At 45.8% G+C, this 26,188-nt stretch overlaps 1 protein-coding gene across 1 annotated transcript in view; it reads left to right on the top strand.

The window, feature by feature from the left end:
* The window catches only part of LOC116458250 (vacuolar protein sorting-associated protein 53 homolog), a 79,395-nt gene that overhangs the window by 22,932 nt on the left and 30,275 nt on the right, over nt 1-26,188 (top strand). Inside the window, exons 5-6 of the mRNA XM_032137798.2 lie at nt 3,384-3,485; nt 12,162-12,256. Coding sequence (XP_031993689.1) covers nt 3,384-3,485; nt 12,162-12,256 — 197 coding nt within the window. The remainder of the gene's footprint in view (nt 1-3,383; nt 3,486-12,161; nt 12,257-26,188) is intronic.

Genomic DNA, 26,188 nt, shown 5'->3' with positions numbered 1-26,188 from the left:
TTTCCCACCCTCATCCCCAGCTCATCCCACTCCCTGAGTTTTCTTCTCACCACTGCAGCGCGGCCTCTCTAATCCGTTTTCCTCACTTGAGTCCCTGGTGCACCCAAGAGTGCCTAGAGCAGAGTGGATGCCCAGTACATCATTGTTGAGTGAGCGGCAGACACATGCTGTTCTCACCGCCCTCCACCCCTCATATATTTAACTCTGAGGCATCCTTCAGCTCTGGCTCAGACATCCTTTCTTTAGGGAAGTCTGTTGCACGTTTCCATGACAGCTGCTTTTCCTTCATGGCCCTTCTCACTGTTTGTGTGACTGTTGGATTGAAGGCTCTCTCCCCCAGCAGACTCTAATCTCCATGAGGGCCGAGGCTGGCCTGTCTTTCTCACTGCTCTACTCCTAGGGCCCGGCATATCCTTTGTTGAGTGGATGAGAGGACGAATGAATCACTTTTCCTGTACTAATTTGGTCTACATGTGGAATGCATATGCCACAAATGAGTGAGCTAGGAGCTCCTTGATGTCCACAACTCCCCTCATTTCATCAGAATGTTAATAGAGGACGGGCATGGTGGCTCACGCCTATAATTCCAGCACTTTGGGAGGCTGAGACAGATGGATTTCTTCAGGTCAGGAGTTTGAGACCAGCCTGGGCAACATGACAAAACCCCATCTCTACAAAAAATACAAAAATTAGTTGGGTGTGGTGATGTGCACCTGTATTCCCAGCTACTCAGGAGGCTGAGGTTGGCCCACGCTCACTCTACCCCAGATAGTGACACTGAGCAATTGGCCTGCACTCACCTGCCTCAGATGGTGACACTGAGCGAGTGGCCGGCGCTCACCTGCCTCAGATGGTGACACTGAGCGAGTGGCCGGCGCTCACCTGCCTCAGATGGTGACACTGAGCGAGTGGCCGGCGCTCACCTGCCTCAGATGGTGACACTGAGCGAGTGGCCCATGCTCACCTGCCTCAGATGGTGCCTGCTTCTTCAGGGCTGGCCATTAGGTTCGACTTCTTCCTACCCTCCCCGCTTTCTTGATGCTTTATGCCAGTGAGCGTAGAGCCCGGGAACATTCTCAATCCACCTCACTGACATCTGCTGTTTGCCGTGATTTCCAATAACACATTATGTTTTAAAAACGAGGCCCACCTTTATGTAATTGTGAGGTGCTGTTATCAACCCAATAGACTTAGCAATAGATGAGGGGCATTTAGTTCAAAAACTCAAATTCTGTGTCTGTCACTGAATGATTTTGAACAAAGCTTTTAACTTCAGTTAGCTGACTTGGTTTTCACATCTACAAAGGACCAAAAGACTTAGAACCATAGTGACTCAGCTCAACAGCATAATCCCAGAGCCCACTGTGGAATCAGGACTCTAATGCTGTTACCTAAGTTAATTTTTTTGTGGTTGTTGAAGATTAAGCTTGGTAGATTCCCTTTCTTACTATTCCTCTCTCTCTAAAATATCAGCAGCCCTTAAGAAGACAACTCAAGCTTAGAAATATTGCTTTCTGAAAAGAGCTGTACATTTTTGAGGACTTTTTTCTCTCATGTTAGGTGAAGAAGCCAAAGTTTGGAGTGTGCAAATGTGAAATACTTGCTTGGGTGTTAGACCATATTGTTTCTCACCAGGACACCACAAAAACCGTCATCTTACTGCTGATTACCTCGAGCTAACGCATCACCGCAAGGCTTTGTCATGCCCCGAGGCTGTATCTATCCACATCAATTGCATCCAAGTGTTTTGGCCAAAAAATAGGCAGTTTAAATGTCTGTAAGCAGAATTGTCTTAAACCAAAAACCAGACGCAGGTGTAGTGTTTTTGTGCAAGGGATTTTATTTTATTTTATTTTTGAGACGGAGTCTCGCTCTGTCACTCAGGCTGGAGTGCAGTGGTGCCATCTTGGCTCACTGCAACCTCCACTTCCCGGGTTCAAGCGATTCTTGTGCCTCAGCATCCCAAGTAGCTGGGATTACAGGCACCCGCCACCACGCTGCTAATTTTGATATTTGTAGTAGAGACAAGGCTTTCACCATGTTGGTCAGGCTGGTCTGGAACTCCTGACCTCAAGTGATCCGCCGCCTCAGCCTCCCAGAGCGCTGGGATTCCAGGCGTGAGCCACTGCACCCGGCCTTTGTGTAAGTTTTGGTTTTATTTTTGTTTGTAATAGCTTCAGATGGTGTCCTGGCACTTGGCAAAGTTATTCACGCTATAGTCCATCTGCTGTCCCTTTTGGCTTAGAGATTAATTCAGATCGACCCACTGGTATTGGCCAAAATATCAAGTACATTTAGAAACTCCCTCTCCGTTAACTTCTCATCTCCAGAGAGCCATGCCTTGCCCCCTTCCCTCATCCCCAGCACCAAGCAGTCCCTCTTTTCTGTTTGTCCAGTTGGACTCCTTTCTGCTAAAGCCTTCAGCTCCCAGGCATAAAGAACATCTCTAGGTGAAAACTGTAAAGGAATTCCGGAGAGTTGTCTTGATTCTGTAGTTGTACTGGAATTACCGTCATCAGTGACCCTTGTGTGTATCATGTGCTGCTTCTAGGGTTTCACATTTGATCCTCCAGATAGTCCTGTGACTACATCCTCATTCAGCAGATGAAGTTACTGAGGCTCAGAGAAGCTGGGTGATAGGGCCAGTGCCGCACGGTTGGAGCTACAGCTACCACGCCTCCTGCCTGCAGCCTTCCCACTGGCCCATGTTTCCACTCCGTGATGTATTTTAAATAGTGGTCATATGTGGAAGCTGAGGAGTCGATTTTCTCAAGGAGATTTCTGTTGTGGTTGTTGTAATGGGGCTTACTTGGGAAGAGACATCTGTTAATCTAGAACACATGAGATTAGTTTTGTAGTTTGTTCTTACATTGAAATCCATCTGGCACTTTGATTCATTTCTATTTACTGAGGACCTGCTACATGCCAGGCACCGAGATAGGATGGGGAACAAGACAGACACAATCTCTGCCATCATGGAGGCCAGAAGGGAAAAGACAAATAATGGGCAATTGCTATATTTTAATAAATGCCTGGGTAGGAGACATGTAGCTTGGTTTGGGAACACGTGTCAGGGACATCTGACCCAAACCTGACAGATGGGAAAGGTTTCCCAGCAGAACGGAGTTCCAGTTTGAGGACCGAGGATGCGTGAGCGTTTTAGCCAGATTCGAGTTGGGGCGGGGTGGTCAGGGAGGTTGCAGGAAGATGGAAAAGCAGTGTGAAGGCCTAGAGGTAGGAATGTGGTCTGGGTTGCCTCAGTTCTTCTTTATCAGATAGAGTGCATGACTTAGCTGTTGGAGACACCTGGAAAAAGCAGATCAATGGGGAAAGCTATTGAATATGCTCAGAAAACACCTCTCTTTCTCATATCTACCTAACAGAAAAAGCTTGAGTCTCCACCCCCATCTACCAATCCCTTCCTGGAAGATGAGCCAACACCAGAGATGGAGGAACTGGCAACGGAGAAAGGAGATTTAGATCAAGTAAGTCTGGTTTGCGTCACCACGGGTAACCTACCCAATGTGTGTTTCTGAAAATGGGTCTGCTTGCTCCAGATATGATCCTTTGGCTGTTGGCCACATTCAGAGATGACAGCTGTTGTGGTCTTTACAGAAGGCCTTTATCTGAAAGTGCATTTAGAAAACTCTGTGAAAGGGCAGACTTCCCTGCCCCACATCTCTGCTCCTGAAGAGCCCCACCTCCAGGACACACACAAGCTTCATTAGCCACTGTGGTGGGGCCAGAAGACTTCTGCTCTGCCTCATTCAGCATCTCCTGAACTTGTCAGTGCAGTTTTCGGTTTGACTGTCATCTGGTGCAGTGATGATGTGAGAGGCTGAACAATCCCCGGGAAGCCAGCAGCACCCTCGGCTAGGAGAGGCCTCCATGCAGTGTAAGCTGATCACTTTAGGTCTGGAAGCCACTGGGGAGGCCTGGAAGTATCAAGGTGGCCAGTGGCATATTTGGAGAGTTACTTTTCAGAGCACACTAACACTTTAATTTCCTTTGGATTTTTCTGTCCGAGTCTAAATTTCCTCTCCCTTCATCCTACAGAATGGTGTTTTTGGTTAACTGCCATGTTATGACAAGGGAGGTAGAGCAATAAATCTGAACGTTTCCCTTCTAGATTAGTGATCTCTCTTTTTAATTGTCTACACTTGGCTGCTGGAGGATTATTTTATGGTATTGTTTTGCTCCAGACACCACCAAAAGGGAGGCTGGCTGGGAGGACCAGCTCTGGGAAACCTGTAGCCATGTACTTCGCAGCTAGCCCTGCATTCATTCATTCCCAGCACCCTGAGGGCAGGAGCCAAGAGAGCAGAGCTTCCAGGAGCAGTTCTGAAATGATGCAATCAAATGTGTCTGGTCGCTTGATTAAATGATTGTAATAGAATGGATACTCACACTTTTATAGTCCTTTGCACTTTAAAATTCTCTTACATGCTTTATGTTATCTTCACAATTCCTGCCTCTTGCTTTATAGGTGATGAAACTGCAGCTCAGAGAGGTTAAGTGGTTGGCCCAGGGTTACACAGCTTGGAAGTGGAGGAGCTTAAACTGGAAGCCAGGTCTCAATGTCAGAAACTAGAATTCCTTTCCCAGTGCTATTTTGTTGATAGGCTCATGTCTCATTGAAGAGTAGAGGACATAGAACTGAATCTCAGGAATAGAAGTAAATGAACAAAACTGATGGGACATCTTGAGGAGGCTCCATCCCAGAGATGTATGTATAGGATTAGATGCAATTGATTTAAAGCCATCATAGTATTGACTGGCATGGAAGAAAACAAACAGTTTCTTGTAACTAATTAAATGCAGTTCTCAGTTGCATTTTGGGAGCAGGGACTAGGGTGGAAAGAAGGCTCTGGGCGTAGAGCCCGTTCTTCTGGAATGTCCTCCACCCACACGGGGCCACCTCTGCCCTGTGAGCATGCTTTGCGCAGGAGAGCCGTTTGCAGAGCCCTGATGTCTCATGAATGCTAGTGGCTGCCATGGTCATGTCCAAAGTTGTGCAGTTAAACACTCAGATGCTTGCAATGTTGCCAGGAAAAGCTATTCTTTTCGCTAGTCATGTCTGGAGGTTATTAAATTGGATTAAGATAGAGAGGCCCCATTCCCTACAAAATCAGTTTTGCCAGGTAAAATGTAATTTTCCTTTTTCTTGGAACTTTTTCCTCCTATGAAAGCTTGAAGTTACTGTTGTAAGGACCAAGACCTGCTCATTCTAAGAACACAGAACACTGACACCTGACCAGTACATGGGGTAAAGCAGAGTCAGGTGCTGGGAAAATGCCAGACTCTTGTCGGCCATTAACTAACTGACCATGTGACCTTCAGTAGGTTATTCTCTCTTTAGACTTCCCTAGCTTGTCTTTAGTGAGAGCTAATGGTTTTCAAACTATATTCCTTGGTGCCCCATCAGATGTCGTTGTGGAAGTTAGGAGGAGTCCAGGCACCTAGATCCCTGCGATCAGAGCAGTTTTTTTTTTTTTTTTTTTTTTTTGAGACGGAGTCTCACTCTGTCGCCCAGGCTGGAGTGCAGTGACGCGATCTCGGCTCACTGCAAGCTCCGCCTCCCGGGTTCACGCCATTCTCCTGCCTCAGCCTCTCTGAGTAGCTGGGATTACAGGCGCCCACCACCACGCCCGGCTAATTTTTTGTTTTTAGTAGAGACGAGGTTTCGCCGTGGTCTCGATCTCCTGACCTCGTGATCCGCCCGCCTCGGCCTCCCAAAGTGCTGGGATTACAAGCGTGAGCCACCGCGCCCGGCCCAGAGCAGTTTTATTGCAAGTCATTTTGTATTGTGTGCTTTCAGATAAAAATTTTTTTTGAACCAGGGGTTTTACGTCATTTAAAAAAAAAAATGGCCGGGCATGGTGGCTCACGTCTGTAATCCCAGCACTTTGGGAGGCTGAGGCAGGCCGATCACCTGAGGTCAGGAGTTCAAGACCAGCCTGACCAACATGGTGAAACCATGTTGAAACCATACTAAACAACATGGTGAAACCATACTAAAAATACAAAATTAGCCGGGCGTGGTGGCGCATGCTTGTAATCCCAGCTACTCAGGAGGCTGAGGCAGGAGAATCGTGTGAACCCGGGAGGCGGAGGTTACAGTGAGCCGAGATCACGCCACTGCACTCTAGCCTGGGCGACAGAGTGAGACTCTGTCTCAAAAGAACAACTAAACCCCCTGATCTAGCTGATCTACCCACCATTTCATGGACTATTACTCATTAGTAATAAAACTTACATGCCAGTGACTAATGCCTCCACCCACGCCATCCCTGACCTCCTGCTACCTCACCAGCCCTGGCCTTGCTGGTGGCTGATTAGGTGGGTGCCCCAGGGTCTCCCTCTTCCCAGAGTGGGGTGCACAAGAGCAGACCCCTTGGGGTGGGGGAGGGACCCCACCAGATGTTAGTGGCGAAATCAGCCAGAGGTGGTTGGAGGGAAGGTCTCTGCCGGCTCCGTGGGTGACCTAACCCATTTCATGGCTGCAGTCAGTAGCCATGTGGCTCTCAAGGTAAGGGTCACACCCTGCTCACTACTGCAGTTTACACCTGGCTGCTGAGAAGAGAGAGGGAAACTGAAAAAAGATATTTCGTTTACAAGAGGGCCTGAGCAATCAGTTTCCAAGATAGTCCCAGTGCTAAAAATTGACATCTGAAAGGGGCCTGAGGGACACTGAAAGTATAACATAAAGGAGAAGAAATAAGGAATGTCCCTTCTGGTGATCCGAGCAGTTCGATTTAATCTGTTTACATTGGGTAGTAATGAAAGGAAGTGGGACCAGCTGCAGACCTCCTCACTGTGACAACAGTAACCTTTTATTATTCCACCAAACTCCAGGAGGAAATAGCTTAAACATCTGCAGCTTTTGGACAGAATTCACACACTCAGAACCCGGCCCAAACACTACTGCTAAATGACTTAGTGTAGTGTTTAAGCTGAGAATCAATCCTTTGGGCAGTTGCCTGGTGCAAAAGGAAACGCCAGTTAGCCAAAATTCCAGCACCTACTGTCTAAACTGAGCACGTTCATAACGTAGCCATAGGCAGGAGGCAGCCCTGCAGGAAAAAAATAAGAAAAAAGGAAACTTCAGGCAATCTCTCCCATTATTCCTCTCTTGCTTCAGTTCACTAGAAATGCTGCAAGAGGACCCGGGTGCTGTGGTGGCAGGGTCAAGGGTCCCTCCTCACTGCAGAAGAGTGCTGTTGGTGGGGAGGGCAGGGCAGAGCAGCGTCATCTGCAGATAGAGGTGGAACCCTGGCACTGCCTGGTCGTGCAGCTTTCTCAGTGTCCTGTGGGGACTCATCAAGGGCAGGGCCTGTGGCAGACAGAACAAGATGAGTTCGTTGGAATTATATAGCCATTTTCTTTACTCACTTAGAATCTGTATTTTATACTTAACAGATGAGCTCTTCAAACTTATTCCAACATAGTTGCTTTCAAATCATATATCACTTTTGTGCATACATAAAAAGGAAACTATAAGCAAAATAAATATATTTCTAAAACTTCTTCACATGCAGGCCCACATCTTCTGAACCACTTTTTTAAAAACTATATTTTGAAATAATTATGGGCTCATAAATTATAAACCTAGTACATCGAGGTACAGTGTACCGATCTGCCAGCCTCCTCCAGGGGACAGCTAACATAGTAGAGTCCATCATCAAACCACGAAATTGATCCAGATCCCTTCCCATCTCCCAGCCTCCTCCAGGGGGACACTAGAGTGCATCATCAAACCAGGAACTTGATCCAGACCCTTTCCCATCTCCCAGCTTCCTCCAGGGGGACACTAGAGTCTATCATCAAACCAGGAACTTGATCCAGACCCCTCTCATCTCCTAGCTTCCTCCAGGGGGACACTAGAGTGCATCATCAAACCAGGAAATTGATCCAGACCCCTCTCATCTCCCAGCTTCCTCCAGGGGGACACCAGAGTCTATCATCAAACCAGGAACTTGATCCAGACCCTTTCCCATCTCCCAGCCTCCTCCAGGGGACAGCTAACATAGTAGAGTCCATCATCAAACCAGGAAATTGATCCAGACCACTCTCATCTCCCAGCTTCCTCCAGGGGGACACTAGAGTGCATCATCAAACCAGGAAATTGATCCAGACCCCTTTTTCGCTGAGGCAGGAGTGCCTTTGCCTCCCACACAGTGTTGCCCTCCAGCCCATGCGGTGTTGACGATGTGCCATTCTTTTTTTTTTTTTTTTGAGACGGAGTCTTGCCCTGTTGCCCAGGCTGGAGTGCAGTGGCGCGATCTCGGCTCACTGCAAGCTCCGCCCGCTAGGTTCACGCCATTCTCCTGCCTCAGCCTCCCAAGTAGCTGGGAATACAGGCACCCACCACTACGCCCGGCTAATTTTTTGTATATTTAGTAGAGACGGGGTTTCACCGTGTTAGCCAGGATGGTCTCAATCTCCTGACCTCGTGATCCACCCACCTCAGCCTCCCAAAGTGCTGGGATTACAGGCGTGAGCCACCACGCCTGGCCTGATGTGCCATTCTTAAGATGGCTCCATTGCGGTCTCTGGAAGCTTCCACCAGGCCACTGTACCCATTTTCCAAGTTTTTTGTCATTGTCCTTTACTTTTTTCTTTTTAAAATAATGTCAAACTAAGAGAAAAGTTACAAGGAGCTCCTAAATATCTTTCTTCTGGATTCAGCAATTGTTAACATTTTGCTATATAACTTTATTATTTCCTCCCCACTCCCCCCCGACCTTTAGAACAATTTGTAAGTTGTAGACATAATGTCCTTTACCCCTAAATATTTTAGTATTGTATTTCTTAAGAAGAAGGGCATTCACTTCTATTACCATAGATCAAAATCAGAAAATTTAACATCAATACAGTAACATATAATATATAGGCTTTTAAAGAATTTCATAATGTAGCCATTTTAAAGTGATAAAATATTGTCAGTAGTTGGGAAAGTACATATAAATTAGTAAGTCAGTAAAGCTGAATACAAAATAGACATGTTCAAAATAAAAAAAAACAAAAGCAAAATATACATGTTGATTTTTTAAATGATAACATTCTGTATTATGTAAATTCACATGTATAATTACCAGAAGTTATCCTGCAGAATGTGAATATTTTCTTCAAAAGAAGAAAAAAAAAGAATAGCCATAATACTTATCATTGCCGGGCGCGGTGGCTCACGCTTGTAATCCCAGCACTTTGGGAGGCCGAGGCGGGCGGATCACGAGGTCAGGAGATCGAGACCACGGTGAAACCCCGTCTCTACTAAAAATACAAAAAATTAGCCGGGCATGGTGGCAGGCGCCTGTAGTCCCAGCTACTCGGAGAGGCTGAGGCAGGAGAATGGCGTGAACCCGGGAGACGGAGCTTGCAGTGAGCCGAGATTGCGCCACTGCACTCCAGCCTGGGCGACAGAGCGAGACTCTGTCTCAAAAAAAAAAAAACATAATATTTATCATTATTATTTAATTAATAAAAAGATACCTGTTTGTAGTAGCCATGTTTTCCAAATCTAAATCCATGATATCTAGTCCTATAGAGTTAGACAAATTAAATCACATTTTTCTATTCACTGAAGTCATCTTATTAAATCAATAATAAAAGATAGATACTGACTTGGAAAAAACAGGACAAGTGGGTGAGGACACCCCTCACAATCCTCATCCTCCATCATAGATTCTTCATCTTAAACTAATGGAAGTGCAGAAAAACTCCCAGGACATCTATGCACTCAAGTGGAATTCTAGATCCGGCAGGTTCAAGCTCAATCAGCCAGGCTTGTGTGGCTGTGGGCTGAGTCCAAGGCCTGGGTTTGGCAGTGGCTTCCAGATGATAAGAGTAAAAACAGTGCAGATTGTATTTATTCTTAGGAAGGACCAAAGTTTCTAGAAACCTTGCCAAAAAATGAAAGACATGGAACTCCTGGAAGGTAAAAAGGAAGAGGGTTAAGTACAAGATTGAGTGGGTGTGTCTAAAGTTGACATTTAATTTTTGGTGATCATTTTTTACAAATCAGTTTTTACAGATGTTTTTAACCATTGCAATGTGTTATTTTAAAAAATGTTTTTAAAAGACCAGAAATAGGTAGTTATCATTTCTGTCATTAGGGCTTATCTCTTCCAGTATTTATTAAAATATATAAGCAGTTCAAGAGGGTAGATCTTATATTAAGTATTCTTTTTTTTTTCTTTTTGAAATGGAGTCTCACTCTGTTGCCAGGCTGGAGTGCAGTGGTGCAATCTCGGCTCACTGCCACCTCCACCTCCTGGGTTCAAGCAATTTCTCTACCTCAGCCTCTCAAGTAGCTGGGACTACAGGCGCACACCACCACACCCGGCTAATTTTTGTATTTTTTTAGTAGAGACAGGGTTTCACCATATTAGCCATGCTGGTCTTGAACTCCTGACCTCGTGATCCGCCCGCCTTGGCCTCCCAAAGTGCTAGGATTACAGGTGTGAGCCACCGTGCCCAGCAAGCATTCTTACCACAAGTAATAATAATCATAACAACAGGGATGGGAGGAAGCTTGGGGAGATGGTGGATACACTTACTGCCTTGATGGTGGTGAGGGCTTCGTGGGTATATACTTATCCTCAAACGCATCAAGATGTATACATTAAATATGTAGGGCTTTTAAAATGTCAATCATACCTCAATAAAGTGGGTTTTTAAAAAATAAGATATGAGTAGTTCAATTTAACAAGTATGTTGTGGGTGCCAATTTACATACAAATTATGTTCTAATATCAACCCCAGCAAGGAGTGTTTGGCTCAGGGTCATTTTGTAGACATTTGGCAATAGACAGAATTCACATTTGTTAGGAATAGAAGTAATATGTAGGAAAATCTTCGCTTGTTTTTTTAGATATTTGGAAAGGAATTAAGTGGCAAATATAGTTTTAAAATACTTGCCTGTCATGTGACTTCTTTATCAGTGGCTTCCAAGTAACAGCCTAGGAACCAGTGCTCATCTAGTGTTGCAGTGGCCTAAAGCAAAAAATAAAGACAGTATAGTCTGTCTGCCTGCCTACGTGTCTCTCTATCTATCTGTCTATCTATCTGATGTAAGGTTACCAGCTGTCTTTCTTAGAAAGTACTGCCTATATGCTGCTATTTTATTCTTATAAACTTTGGGGGTATAAAATACAATTTTCTGGCTGGGCGCCGTGCCTCCTGCCTATAAGCCCAGCACTTTGGGAGGTAGAGGTGGGTGGATCACTTGAGGCCAGGAGTTCGAGAGCAGCCTGGCCAACGTGGCGAAACCCCACCTCTACTTAAAATACAAAAATTAGCTCAGCGTGGTGGCGCGTGCCTATAGTCCCAGCTACTTAGGAGGCTGAGACACAAGAATCACTTGAGTCTGGGAGGCGCAGGTTGCAGTGAGCTGAGATGGCGCCACTGCACTTTAGCCTGGGTGACAGAGGGAGACTCTGTCTCAAAAAGCAAACAAAAAAAAACCCTTTATTTATTTTTTTAGAAACTTGTGGTAAGAATAGAAAGTAGAAAAATAAAGTTAACAACCCTCTATTGGTTCTCCATCCTTTTTTTTCTTACATTTTCTTACTGATGGAATTCAAAAAATTCTGGGAACCATTGCAGGAAAATAATGGTATAATAGAAAGAGTTCTAGTTTAAGAAAAGCAGACTTCTACATATGTGTTGGGGCAGGTTAGAGAACCTCTGAGTCCTCATTTCTTGAGGTATAAAATAGTAGTACTGATACCTACATGAAGGATTATTGTGAGGAGCAGGTGACATATTAGTTGGTATCAAAGTGCTATCAAAAATCGGATTGTGTGAAAGCACTTTTTAAATTCTAAAGCACTGTACAAATACAAGGTGCTATTATTAGCCGGGATTTAAATTCTGGAAAACACCAGTCTGATAGATGATGACGAGCTTCCAGATTCAAAACACATATGTTATCCAGGTAGCAGTATGACTTTCACCGTCCAGAGCAAGTGAGTGATGCTAACAAAGCTGGTGTTTTGTTCACCTGCCAGGGTGATTGGTGAAGCCGTCGTATTGGGTTACATTGAGTACTCTCTTATCTGTGACTTAGGAGTGAACTTTGAAATGATGTTTTTAAAAAAATTCTTGAACATTTGCAAAGATCACTCAAGTATAGGGTTTATTTTTCTTTGTTTTTACAGCCAAAGAAGCCGAAAGCCCCAGACAATCCATTTCATGGCATTGTTTCCAAGTGTTTTGAGCCGCATCTCTACGTGTATATCGAATCCCAAGACAAGTGAGTGAGGAACATTCGCTGTTTTCTGCCTGCATTTCTTGCCCTTCTGGTCATGACTGGGTCTTAGAAGCACATAGCTCCTTCCGGGGCTGAAAGACGGATGTGGCATGCCTGTGACCCTCCCTAGAAACCCATTAGGGATATTTTTACATCTTTTGAATGTTATCATTAATTGTGTCTGTAAATCTCAGCGCCCGAGTTTGCCCCTAATAAGGTCCCCAGTGGATCCCTACATCGGGATCCCTTCCCATGTGGGTGTTGAGCCCTGACATATATCAGCCCACAAAGCTTTACAGTGTCAGGCACTGGGTATTGGAAGAAAGCCTAATCTCTAATGTATATGTTTTCAAGTATAATTTAACCTTTTATTTTGAAATAATTTAGACTTATAAAAAAGTTACAAAAATAGGACAAAAAATTTTCACATGCCCTCCTCAGAGAATGTTAACATCTTACATAACAACCACAGTTACCAAAATCGAGAAGGTAATACTGTCTCATTAATGTCCCGTTTTCTGGTCCAGGACCCAATAATCATGCATTTCGTTGTCACATCTCTTTGATCTTGGTCTCCTTTAATCTTGAGTAGTTCCTCATCTTTTTATTCCCTCCCCTCCCCTCCCCTCCTTTTTTGAGACGGGGTCTCCTGCTGTTCCCTAGGCTGGAGTGCAGTGGTGAGATTATGACTTACTGCATCCTCCGTCTCCTGGGCTCAAGCAGTCCTCCCACTGCAGTCTCCCAAGTAGCTGGGACCACAGGCACACGCCACCCCGCCCAGTTAATTTTTCTATTTTTAGTAGAGATGCTGTCTCCCTGTGTTGCCCAGACTGGTCTAGAACTTCTGGGCTCAAATGATCCACCCACTTCAGCCTCCCAAAGTGCTGGAATTACAGGCATGAGCCACCTCGCCCAGCCATTCCTCATGTTTTCTTTGTCTTTCACGACCTCAGTGTGTACTGGCCAGGTATTTTGTACAATGTCCTCAGTTTTTGTTTGTTTTTTCTTGATGAAATCAATTTTGGGCAAGAATACCATAAAAGTGGCATTGTATCCCCAGTGCATTGTGTCAAGAGGCACATCACATTGATTTGTCCCATTATTGGGGACTTTGATTACTTGCTTTAGGTGGTACCTGCCAACTATCTTCACTGTGAAGTTACTGTTTTTCTCCTGGTAATTAATAAATTTCTTATGGAATGATACTTTGTAAATATCCTGCTCTCATCAAACTTTTGCCCACTCATTTTGCATCCCTTGGTGATTGATTCCTGACTGAAGCATTGTTTCTATGGCATTCGCCAAATGTTGATTGTCTATTTTCATCATTTCTTCTACATCTACTAATTGGAGTTCTACTATATGGAAGAATTTTCCCTCTCCCCCATTTGTTTATATATCAATATGAACTCATGGATTCTGATTTTATTTTATGGATCATCTATATAACACAGTATATGCTTTTCACGTGGCCAGGTACAGTGGGTCATACATGTAATCCCAGCACTTTGGGAGGCCAAGGTAGGAAGAGCTCTTGAGCCCAGGATTCAAGACCAGCCTGGGCAACATGGTGAAACCTCATCTTTATAAATAATTTTTTTTTAATTAGTCAGGTGTGGTGGTACACACCTGTAGTCCCAGCTACTCGAGAGGCTGAGATGGGAAAATCACTGGAGCCCAGGAGGCAGAGGCTGCAATTAGCCGTTACTGTGCCACCCAGCTTGGTGACAGAGACTTTGTATCAAAAAAAAAAAAAAAAGCAAACAAAATATAGTATATGCTTTTCACAAACTTTTAGCCTCCAAAGATTTTTATAAAGCATCTCACTGCAGCCAGGTTTCTTCCCTCCCACCCTGTTTTTAAAAAAATCCCAAAGACTTCCAAACTAACAGCTGCAGACTGTGTTCGTGCTCCAGTGTCTGTTGTGTGTGTGATGGGGCATTAGAAAAGGAGGAAGACTCCTCCTCGTCCCTGAGTCCGTGTCCACAGCCAAGCCCTTCCATGTTGGAAGGCAGGTTTTGGAAAGGTCAAGATGATTGTGACAAGATGACTGGAGACTGACTGGCCTGGGCTCCCAGAGGAAGCCTCGTAGTCTAAAGAACGCACTTGGAAGGGACCAGAAGGTGGCTCCCATTGGGAGAGCAACAGTGGCTGCGGGAAAGTTCTGAGGGAATTTCTTCAGGAACGCATTGAGGTTCTGATGGAAGTTCTCTGGAAACACATTGGATTCTGAGGGAGGTTCCCTGGGAATGCGTTAGGTACTGAGGGAAGTTCTCTGGGAACACATTGAGATTCTGAAGGAGGTTCCCTGGGAACGCATTAGGTCCTGACGGAGATTCTCTGGGAACGCATTAGGTCCCGAGGGAGGTTCTCTGGTAATGCACTAAGGTTCTGAGGGAGGTTCTCTGGGAAGGAATTAGGTTCTGAGGGATGTTCTCTGGGAAGGCATTAGGTCCTGAGGGAGGATCTCTGGGAACACATTGAGGTCCTGAGGGAAGTTCTCTGGGAATGCACTGCGATTGTGAGGGAGGTTCTCTGGAAACACACTGAGGTTCTGAGGGAGGTTCTCGGAACACATTAGGTTCTGAGGTAATTTCTCTGGGAACGCATTAAATTCTGAGGGAAGATCTCTGGCAACGCATTAGGTTCTGAGGGAGGTTCTCTGGGAACAAATTACGTGCTTAGAAAGGTTCTCTGGTAATGCACTGAGGTTCTGAGGGAGGTTCTCTGGGAACGCATTGATGTCCTAAGGGAAGTTTTTTGGGAACGCATTAGGTTCTGAGGGAGTTTCTCTGCGAACGCATTCCATTCTGAGGGAGGTTCTCTGGGACCGCATTAGGTCCTGAGGGAGGTTTCCTGGTAACACACTGAGATTCTGTTGGGGGTTCTCTGGGAACGCATTAGGTTCGGAGGGAGGTTCTCTCGGAAAGCATTAGGTCTGAGGGTGGTTCTTTGGGAACACATTAGGTTCTGAGGGACGTTCTCTGGGAACGCTTTAGGTTCTGTGGGAGGTTCTCTGGGAACGTATTAGGTCCTGAGTGAGGTTTCTGGGAATGCATTGAAGTGCTGAGGGAGGTTCTCTGCTAACTCATTGAGGTTCTGAGGGAGATTCTCTAGGAACACATTGAGGTTCTGAGGTAGGTTCTCTGGGAACTCATTGAGTTCTGACAGTGGTTCTCTGGGAAAGCATTAGGTTCTGAGCAAGGTTTCTGGGAACGCATTGAGGTCCTGAGGGAGGTGTGCTGGAAACGCATTAGGTTCTGAGGGAGGTTCTCTGGGAAAGCATTAGGTATAAGGGGGGGTTGTTTGGGAACAGATTAGGTTCTGAGGGAGGTTCTCTGGGAATGCTTTTAGATTCTCTGGGAGGTTCTCTGGGAAGCATTAGGTCCTGAGCAAGGTTTCTGGGAACGCATTGAGGTCCTGAGGGAGGTTCTCTGCTAACTCATTGAGGTTCTGAGGGAGGTTCTCTAGGAACGCATTGAGGTTCTGAGGGAGGTTCCCTGGAACACATTAGATCCTGAGGGAATTTCTTTGGGAATGCATTAGGTTCTGAGGGAAGTTCTGTGGGAATGCATTAGGTTCTGAGGGAAGTTCTCTGGGAACGTATTAGGTTCTGAGGGAAGTTCTCTGGGAACGTATTAGGTTTTTAGGGAGGCTCTCTGGGGTTTCATTTACGCATTTACGTCTGATTGCACTCCACCCCTCCCCTTGTTTTTAATGCTTTTATCATGGGTGAGCACATTCTTAGTTTCAAACATGTTTCTTAAACCGTAACATTAAGAGAATGTTTCAGTTAGAAACTCCACATGGAGCTGTATTATTCACCCACTTGATTTTATGGACTGCTTCTATGCTTTTCATGCCCGATTACAAAGTACTTCATATTAAAATCTCAGAAAATGAACTTGCCCAGTAGCTTCTCCATCATCAAACGGAAGTCTCCCCATCAGCCCCCCACCAAAAAGTTGCCTTGCCATCATTTGCCTTGCAAAGACCCAATGGTGCCCTTGCTCTCCGCTCAGTGGGCACGTGTCCAGCAGGCACACAGAGGTACAGTGGGGACTTCCGCCTCTTTGTCCTTGAGAGCACCCTGTCTTCTACATTCACAGTTTGCCTCCAGGAAGTTACTAAGACACCCCTGAGGAGCAGGAAAAAGGATTCGTTATTTGCCTATTAGAGTCACAGGTCTTTGAGCAACCCCCCTGGATGACTATTTTCAGCCAAAGCCCCATCTTCTCTTAACCCAAATTTTTAGTTTTAAAAGGCTTAAAAGTTACTGGGTCCAGGGTTTATTTTTATTTATTTATTTTTGAGATGGGGTCTCAGTGTCAGCTAAGATGGAGTACAGAGGCGTGATCAGGACTCACTGTAGCCTCAGCCTCCTGGGTTTCAGCAATCTTTCCTTCTCAGCCTCTCAAGTAGCTGAGACTACAGGCATACACTACCACACCTGGCTAATTTTTGTATTTTTTTGTAGAGACGTGGTTTTGCCATGTTGCCCAGGCTGGTCTCGAACTCCTGGGCTTAAGAGATCTGCCCACCTCCACCTCCCAAAGTGCTGGGATTACAGGCATGAGCCACCGCACCCAGCCAAGGCCCAGGGTTTAAAGCACATGTCTGAGGTAGCCACATCCTTTCCCAAAACCTACCTGGTCTAAAGGGTCATTTTTCTGAGTTATTGTAATTCTGGCATCCACTCTTTTCACATGGCCTTGATTTATACAAAGTATACTGATTGTTCGTGATACTTTGGGCAAGGAGCCAGGCCTCCCTTCTTTGGGGACTCTCCATTTTCCTATGAAAAATGAAGTGCTGGCCACTTATCCTGCTGTTTGGCCTCAGTAGGAAGTTTCCGCAGCACTAAGGAAGGAGCAGAAACTGCGCAGGCTGTGCTGCTGTTCCTCCAGAATAAACACTATAACTCGAAGTAGAAAATAGAGTTCAAAGAACTCCATTTCCTTATCTGTCAAGAGAGATAATCAGACAAAATGATGCCCAACGCACTCATTATAAACCATTTTAAAGTCATAGGTCCTTTTTAAGAACCCAATGGAAAGCATAGACGCTCTTGTCAAAAAAATCCATATCATGCACACACTATTTTGAGTGTAATTTCAAGAAGTTCTAGGAACTGCTTCTTCCCTTCAGTCAAAGAATCCTGAGGCGGGAGAAGGAACTCAGGCGGGGACTGGTTTTGTGCACATTACTACTTTTGCTGTAGCTCTGACTCAGAAAGTACGAGACCATTCATAACTTCCCAGATGACAGAGATGCAGCACGGTGTGGTGGAAAGAGCGTGGGCCTGATCCCAGACAGACCCGGATGTGAGGCTTCGTGCTTGCTAGGCTGGGACCTCGACATGCTCCGAGCGCCTCTACACTGTGAGGATCATAAGGCCGACCTCACGGACTTTGTGGCAAGGAGGAGAAGAGGTGGCATTTTCACCTTCAGCACACAGTAAATGGTGCTCAGGAACTGTGCCTGCCCTGCCATCCCTCTCATCTTATTCAGAACTCCTATGTGGGTGGTGGCCTTGTCAGTGTGGCCAGATTTCTCTTGAGCCTGGCATGGGGTCCACCCTCTCATCTCCCCAGCCTCCCCCCTGCCCAGGGAAAGTTCTGGCAGCACCTTGGCTTTTGGCACTACCCCAGCCAAAAGCCAAGTAGCAGTAGGAGGACTGCAGAGCCAGTACTCAGGGAGGAGGCAGGAAGTGGGGATGGCCCTTAGCAGGTTGGGCTAAGCTGTCCTTACAGTCTTTAAATGGCTTTCTCAATTTTTGTTTATGTTCACAGAGGAGGTTAGTCTGTCTTCTACCCTTGGGATGTAGTGATTTCCTCTGGCTGACTCTTGCAAAAGAGATTTCTACATAGGCACTTTCTTCACGTATTCTGTGGCATTCTCCGTCAGGGAAGTTACTGGTGACTCCATATCTGCCCATTCTCCTGAGTTCCCTCTAATAACTTTTGTTAGAATAGAACCCATGCTTTTCTAGAGCCTAGCATCTGTCTGTAAACTAATTACCATTGTTGTTTATTTTGAATTAATTTCAAGCTTACAGAAGAATTATAAGCATTATACATAGAGCCCTTGTACTTGTATAGCCTTCATCCAGATTCCTCATTAATAGTTATCTTCCCCTCACACATAATGCACAGACACTGCATGCTTTTTCCTTTTCTTTTTTCTCTTCTCCTTTCTTTCTTTTTCTTTTTCTCTCTTTCCCTTTCTCTTCCCCCTCCCCTCCCCTCCCTTCCTCTCCCTTCCCCTCCTCCTACTTCAGCCTCTAGAGTAACTGAGACTACAGGCACATGCCACCACATCAGTCTAATTTTTGTTTTTTTGTAGAGACAGGGTCTCACCATGTTGCTTGGGCTTGTCTCAAACTCCTGGGCTCAAGCGATCTGCCGGCCTCAGCCTCCCAAAGTGTTGAGATTACAGACGTGAACCACTGTGCCCAACCTGTACTTTTTTCCTGAACCTTTGGATTTTCAAGTTGCAGACAAGATGCCCCACTACTCCTTAATACTTCAATATATATTTCTTAGAAACAAGGTTTCTACATAACCACAGTACAACTATCCACATCAGGAAATTAACGTTGATACAACATTACTGCTTAATCCCTTCCCCCTCACATAACCACAGTACAGCTATCAACATCAGGGAATTCACATTGATACAGTATTACTGCTTCATCCATGGTCTCCTCCTCACATTTCAGCAGTTGTCCCAATCTGCTTGTTTGTTTGCCTGTTTGAATAGCTCTATGATCACAGGTTGTTAGTTTATTTCTTTGAATAGCTCTCGGATCGCAGGTTGTTTGTTTATTTGTTTAAATAGCTCTAGGATCACAGGTTGCATTTAGTTGTCATGTCTCTTTGGTCTCCTTCAACCCAGAAGACTAATTGAGTCTTTCTTTGTCTTTCATGACCTTGACATTTTTGAAGACTATTGGCCGATTACTTTCTGGAATTTCCCTCAGTTTGGGTTTGTCTGATGTTTCCTCATTATTTATGATTTATACAGAAGTGGTCCTATGTTCCTAGGAATTCATATCAGGAGGCACAGAATGCCAGTTTATCCCAAAACTTGTGATGTTCTTTTTTTTTTTTTTGAGACAGAGTCGTTTCACTCTATTCCCCACGCTGGAGTGCAGTGGTGCAATCTCCACTCACTGCAACCTCCACCTCCTGGGCTCAAGCAATTCTCCTGCCTCAGCCTCCTGAGTAGCTGGAATTACAGGTACCCGCCACTGCGCCCGGCTAATTTTTGTATTTTTTTTTTTAGTAGAGACAGGGTTTTGCCATGTTGGTCAGGATGGTCTTGAACTCCTGACTTGATGGTCTTGAACTCCTGAACTTCCGCCTGCTTGGCCTCCCAAAGTGCTGGGATTATAGGCGTGAGCTACCATGCCCAGCCTATGATGTTCGTTTTTATTACTTGGTGTAGATGTTGTCTCTACCGGGTATCTCTATTAATAAGTGTTGGGAGAAACCTTGAAACTTTATCAATATCCTTTTCCTCATCTTTCACTTATTGTGTAATTCATTACTAAGATGATTGACAGATGGTGATTTTTCTTTCTTTTTTTTTTTTGAGGCAGAGTCTTGCTCTGTTGTCCAGGCTGGAGTGCAGTGACACAATCTCTGCTCCTAGGTTCAGGTGATTCTCCTGCCTCAGCCTCCCAAGTGGCTGGGATTACAGGTGCTCGCCACCATGCCCAGCTAATTTTTTTGTATTTTTAATAGAGACGGGGTTTCACCATGTTGGCCAGGCTGGTTTGGAACTCCTGACCTCGAGTGATCTGCCCACCTCGGCTTCCCTAGATGTTGAGATTACAGGCATGAGCTGCCGCGCCCAGTCAAATGGTGATTTTTCTAGCTATATCATTTATTCTGCGTTTAGCAGTTGGCATTCTACTTTAGAAAAGCTTTCCCTTTTCCCCCTTACATCTATGTCAGCGTGGACTCACGGATTTTTATATTTTATTCGGTAGGTTGTAGGCATCACTATCTCTTTTATTTTTACTTTATTTTGGAATAAATGTATACCTACAGGAAAATTTCACAAATAGTACAGATTTCTTATGTTCCCCTTCACCCAACTTCCCCTGATGTTGACATCTTATATAACCACAGCAGAGTTGTCAAAACTGGCAAGTTAACATTGGTACAGTACTATTTAATAACCTGCACCCCATATTTGAACTTCACCAGTTTTTCCATTAGTGTCTGTTTTTCCTTCCAGGATTTGTCATTACTTTAGTACTCAAATTGTCCCTGACTTGGCCAGTGGGAGCCTCTTTAAGCTGGCTCTTCATCCTTTTTACATGCCACTATCATTTTTTGAGCACCTCCTTCCTCTCTGGCACAACAAAATATACTAGGCTTGTCCTGTACTTTTGTATCCCAGCCCTGGAGTCATCCATTTCCCCAAGCATTTCTTGTTTCTTTGGTGGAGGATGACATTTAGAAACCAAGTATGCTCATTGCCGCTCGGTGTCCTTGCTTCCAGCTTCCTTGGCTGAGAGAGCTAAGAAATGTATGTGTGTATAAACATACGTGTATATGCCTCTATAGCTGTGTGTGCACCTGCTTCTACATATATGCCTCTATAGCTGTGTGTGCACCTGCTTCTACATGTGTGCCTCTATAGCTGTGTGTGCACCTGCTTCTATATTAGAACCTGTGCATTTTATGCTGATGCCTTCAATTCTAATCTTACACCACAGGGTTTATTTTAGCCTCTCCCATTCAACGTTGGCAACTGCCTTCTACGACAGTGAGAAATTTGGGTCCTAGCATGCTCAATATATTTACTTATTTGCTCAATTTGCCTGTATGTAACCCATCTCCCAGCTGTGCTCAAGCCACTCCCCAGCCCCACTGGCCACACCAGAGCAACATCCTCAGCCCCAGCAAAAGGGAAGAGGAAGGGGTGCAAATTAGTGTGAGTACCCTTGAATTAAGAAGCTCTAGGGTCGCCGGGCGCGGTGGCTCACGCTTGTAATCCCAGCACTTTGGGAGGCCGAGGCGGGCGGATCACGAGGTCAGGAGATTGAGACCACGGTGAAACCCCGTCTCTACTAAAAATACAAAAAATTAGATGGGCGTGGTGGCGGGCACCTGTAGTCCCAGCTACTCGGAGGGGCTGAGGCAGGAGAATGGCGTGAACCCAGGAGGCGGAGCTTGCAGTGAGCCGAGATTGCGCCACTGCACTCCAGCCTGGGTGACAGAGCGAGACCCCGTCTCAAAAAAAAAAAAAAAAATCTCTAGGGTCGGGCATGGTTGCTCATGCCTGTAATCCCAGCACCCTGGGAGGCTGAGGCAGGTGGATGGCTTGAGCTCAGGAGTTTGAGACCAGCCTGGGTGACATGACAAAACCCTGTCTCTACAAAAAAAAGCCCACAAAAATTAGCCAAGTGTGGTAGTGTGCACCTGTAGTCCCAGCTACTCAGGAGGCTGGGGTGGGAGGATTGCTGGAGCCTGGGAGGCAGAAGTTGCAGTAAGCTGTGGTCATGCCACTGCACTCCAGCCTGGGTGACCCTGTCTCAAAAAAAAAAAAGTTATCTAACTTTCTGGGGATCTTCAGCTGCCTTAACCTTGCTCACCTGCCTTGTCATTTTCTGCCTACTGTCTTTCTCTCCCTGTGCCTCACTGCTTGACATTCCAATTAGAATATTGTTTCTGTGAATGCTGACTGTAGGCCCACCAGAGAAATGGCCTTGGAATATTGTTTCTGTGAATGCTGACTGCAGGCCCACCAGAGAAATGGCCTTGGAATATTGTTTCTGTGAATGCTGACTGCAGGCCCACCAGAAAAACAGCCTTGGCCATCCATGTCTGCAATGGCATATTTTTTCTCCTCACTTTAGTTTTTCCCTCTACTGATACCACTCTGCAACAGTCTTCATTCCTAGGGCATGTAATTTATCAATGGAACTCCCAGCAGTATTTGGGGAAGGAGGTATTTCCTTCCTTCTCCCTTCCCCTCCCCTCCCCTCCTCTCCCTTCCCCTCCCCTTCCCTCCTCTCCCCTCCCCTCCCCTCCCCTCACCTCCCCTCCCATTCGACAGTGTCTTGCTCTGTTGTCCAGGCTGGAGTGCAGTGGTGGCATTATAGCACACTGTAAACTCAAACTCCTGGGCTCAGATGATCCTCCTCCCTCAGCCCCCCAAGTACTGGAACTACAAGCACACACCACCATGCCTAACTAATTTGTTTATTTTTTTAGAGATAGGGATTTCACTTTGTTGCCCACACTATTCTCAAACCCCTGGCCTCCTCCTAGCCATGCGTGGTGATGGACGCCTGTAGTCCCAGCTACTTGGGAGGCTGAGGCAGGAGAATTGCTTGAGCCTGCGAGGTTGAGGCTGCAGTGAGCCATGATCATGCCACTGCACTTTGTCCTGGGTGACAAAGCAATACTCTGTCTCAAAAAAAAAAAAAAAGAAATGTGATCAGATTGGATCATGTATTCAAAACTAATGAGCCTTATGCATTCCCATTGGGGTAACTTATATTCTTCTGTTCTGCGAAATACTGGCTACTGATTTTCTAATGTCTCATGTGGCATCAAAGCATGCTGATGCAGAGTGAAAGATGGAAGGGAGGGGAAGTTTTCTCCAACTGGTGTATTTCTCATCCACTTGAAAGAACAATGTCAGAAGTAACCGAGTAGACATCCTGTAGAAATTCTACAAAGTATAGATCTTTAGAGTTTTTTGAAGTGAACATTTTCTTTATGCTGTATGATCATAATTAATTTATAATCTTAGTCATTGGGTTGGCTCTGAAATAGGAAGCAAGTAAGTAAGTATTCCACCTTCTAGAGGAACAGGTGAGTGATGAAAGTAGAAGCACATCAGAGTCGGCCAGCACAGTGGCTCACGCCTGGAAGCACATCAGAGTCGGCTGGGCGCGGTGGCTCATGCCTGTAATCCCAGCACTTTGGGAGACTGAGGCGGGCGGATCACGAGGTCAGGAGTTCAAGACCAGCCTGGCCAAGATGGTGAAACCCCATCTCTACTAAAAAAAAAAAAAATGCAAAAATTAGCCGGTTGTGGTGGCACGTGCCTGTAGTCCCAGCTACTCAGGAAGCTGAGGCAGTAGAATCACTTGAACCCGGGAGGCGGAGGTTGCAGTGAGCTGAGATCACACCACTGCACTCCAGCCTGGACAACAGAGTGAGACTCCATCTCCAAAAAAAACAACAAAAAAACAAAAACAAAAACAAAAAAACCCATGTCAGAGCTCTGGTCCCTGATTTGGTTGGCACTATCGATTTAGAGATTAGAATCTCATAAGAAGACCCCAGGGGAATCTTTTGCCTTCTGTTCCATGTTCTCCTCCACTGCACCAGCCTCCATCCCGTTTCCACCTTCCCACCCTCCATTCCCATCCCCTAGGAACAAAGTGTGGAGGTTGATTAGCTAAGTATGTATTGAGCACTAGCATGAAGCTTCACTCCATTCATTAGCATGATGGGCGGGCTGGGGGCAGCAGAACCAGCATAAACATCATCCCTCCTCTCAGGGAGCTTGTGTTCACAGGCACGAAACAGATGATTCTACCTCCTTCGCCTTTTGTACCAACTTCAGTTTATAGAGTTGACTGGCTGGAGTGCTGTCTCAAGAAGGATTCCAGAATCACAAGAGATATCAGTGAAAAAAGGGGCTCCCTGTTGATTAGCATTGCCTGCCGTGGCCCAGGATGAGAGAAGATAGGTTATTTCTTGAATATATGGCATCCTCACACTGTCTAGTAAAGTGTTAAATAAAGTGTTGGTGGGTGACAGATGATAGAAGTTGCAGCTGGTGCAGGTGAGACCTGGATGAGCTTAAAAGGGGAGTGGACGTGTGGCGGGAGAACGTGTTGGCCAGGACATCACATAGGCACAGGCCAAGTGACCGGGAGGGGGCCAGCAGGGGAGCCATCGCGAGGAACCTCTGGCTGAGTGTTGGGTCAGCTGTGGAGGAGAGGTGGGAGATTCAATGGAAAAGTGAGGCAGGAGAGGTTATGAGGAACAAGGGTGGTGGCCATTGAAACTTTCCAAGGTCAACTAACAAGATCCTTCCCTGCTTTCTCACTACCACCACAGACAGAGACCTAGCTAGCCTAGGCCAGAAGCTCTTTGAGGGCAGAGTGGTTGTATCTGGATATAATAGACTTTCTTTCTTTTTCTTTTTCTTTTTCTGTCTTTTTTTTTTTTTTTTTTGAGACAGGTTTCACTCTTGTTGCCCAGGCTGGAGTGCAGTGGCACAATGTCGACTCACTGCAACCTCCGCCTTCTAGGTTGAAGTGATTCTCCTACCTCAGCCTCCCGAGTAGCTGAGATGACAGGCGCCTGCCACCACGCCCGGCTAATTTTTTGTATTTTTAGTGAAGACGGGGTTTCTCCCTGTTGGTCAGGCTGGTCTTGAACTCCGGACCTCAGGTGATCCGCCCGCCCCAGCTTCCCAAAGTGCTGGGATTACAGGTGTGAGACCCCATGCCGGGCCTATAATAGACTTTCAATAACAAAAGCCTTTGAGTAAAATGTCAATTTTCTCCTGTTCCTGCTAATTGATTTTCATGCACGTCCATGTGAAGAGACCACCAAACAGCCTTTGTGTGAGCAATAAAGCTTTTAATCACCTGGGTGCAGGCGGGCTGAGTCCGAAAAGAGAGTCAGCAAAGGGTGGTGGATTATCATTAGTTCTTATAGGTTTTGGGATAGGCGGTGGAGTTAGGAGCAGTGTTTTGGGGGGCAGGGGGTGGATCTCTCAAAGTACATTCTCAAGGGTAGGGAGAATTACAAAGAACTTTCTTAAGGGTGGGGAAGATTACAAAGTACCTTCTTAAGGGTGGGGAAGATTACAAAGTACCTTCTTAAAGGTGGGGGAGATTACAAAGTACCTTCTTAAGGGTGGGGGAGATTACAAAGTACATTGATCAGTTAGGGTGGGGCAGGAACAAATCACAATGGTGGAATGTCATCAGTTAAGGCTATTTTTACTTCTTTTGTGGATCTTCAGTTACTTCAGGCCATCTGGATGTATACGTGCAAGTCACAGGGGATGCAATGGCTTGGTTTGGGCTCAGGGGCCTGACATTGATGGCATGTGTGGTTCTTGTCTTTTTCTTCCTTACCATTATATAAATACATTTTTAAAACACAGCTGGATTCCTGTAGCCTTAAACAGCAACCTAAAAAGATGCAACATGTCAGGAGTGGTGGGAACCCTTCCCATTCTTCACACAGCACAGCTGTGCACACAGCAGTTACTGCAACGCTGCTGGATCCTCACAGGTGATGATGCAATTCCACGAAACAATTATAGGGATGTTTGAATGGGAAATGGGAGAAAAAATGCAACTCTCATCCCCACTGTGGCCTGAGGCAAGTCTGGAGCTGCTCATACCCTGTTTTGGTTTTTTTTGTTTTTTTTTTTTTCCGGATATCAAGTCTTGCTCTGTCGCCCAGGCTGGAATGCAGTGGTTTGAGCTCGGCTCACAACAGCCTCCACCTCCCGAGTTCAGGTGATTCTCTGCCTCAGGTCTCAGCCTTCCAAGTAGCTGGGATTACAGGCATGCGCCACCACACCCAGCTAATTTTTTTTTTTTTTTTTTTTTTTTGAGACAGAGTCTTGCTCTGTTGCCCAGGCTGGAGGGCAGTGGTGCAGTCTTGGCTCACTGCAAGCTCCGCCTCCTGGTTCACGCCATTCTCCTGCCTCAGCTTCCCAAGTAGCTGGGACTACGGGTGCCCGCCATCATGCCCGGCTAATTTTTTTTTTGTATTTTTAGTAGAGACGGGGTTTTCCCGTGTTAGTCAGGGTGGTCTCGATCTCCTGACCTTGTGATCCGCCCACCTCAGCCTCCCAAAGTGCTGAGATTACAGGCATGAGCCACCGCGCCCGGCCCACACCAGGCTAATTTTTGTATTTTTAGTAGAGACA

The sequence above is a fragment of the Hylobates moloch genome, unplaced genomic scaffold (assembly GCF_009828535.3).
Source record: "Hylobates moloch isolate HMO894 unplaced genomic scaffold, HMol_V3 SCAFFOLD_19, whole genome shotgun sequence".
NCBI classification, from domain to species: Eukaryota; Metazoa; Chordata; class Mammalia; order Primates; family Hylobatidae; genus Hylobates; species Hylobates moloch.
The sequence above is the reverse complement of the archived record's forward strand: the minus strand, read 5'-3'. Positions and strand labels throughout refer to the sequence as shown.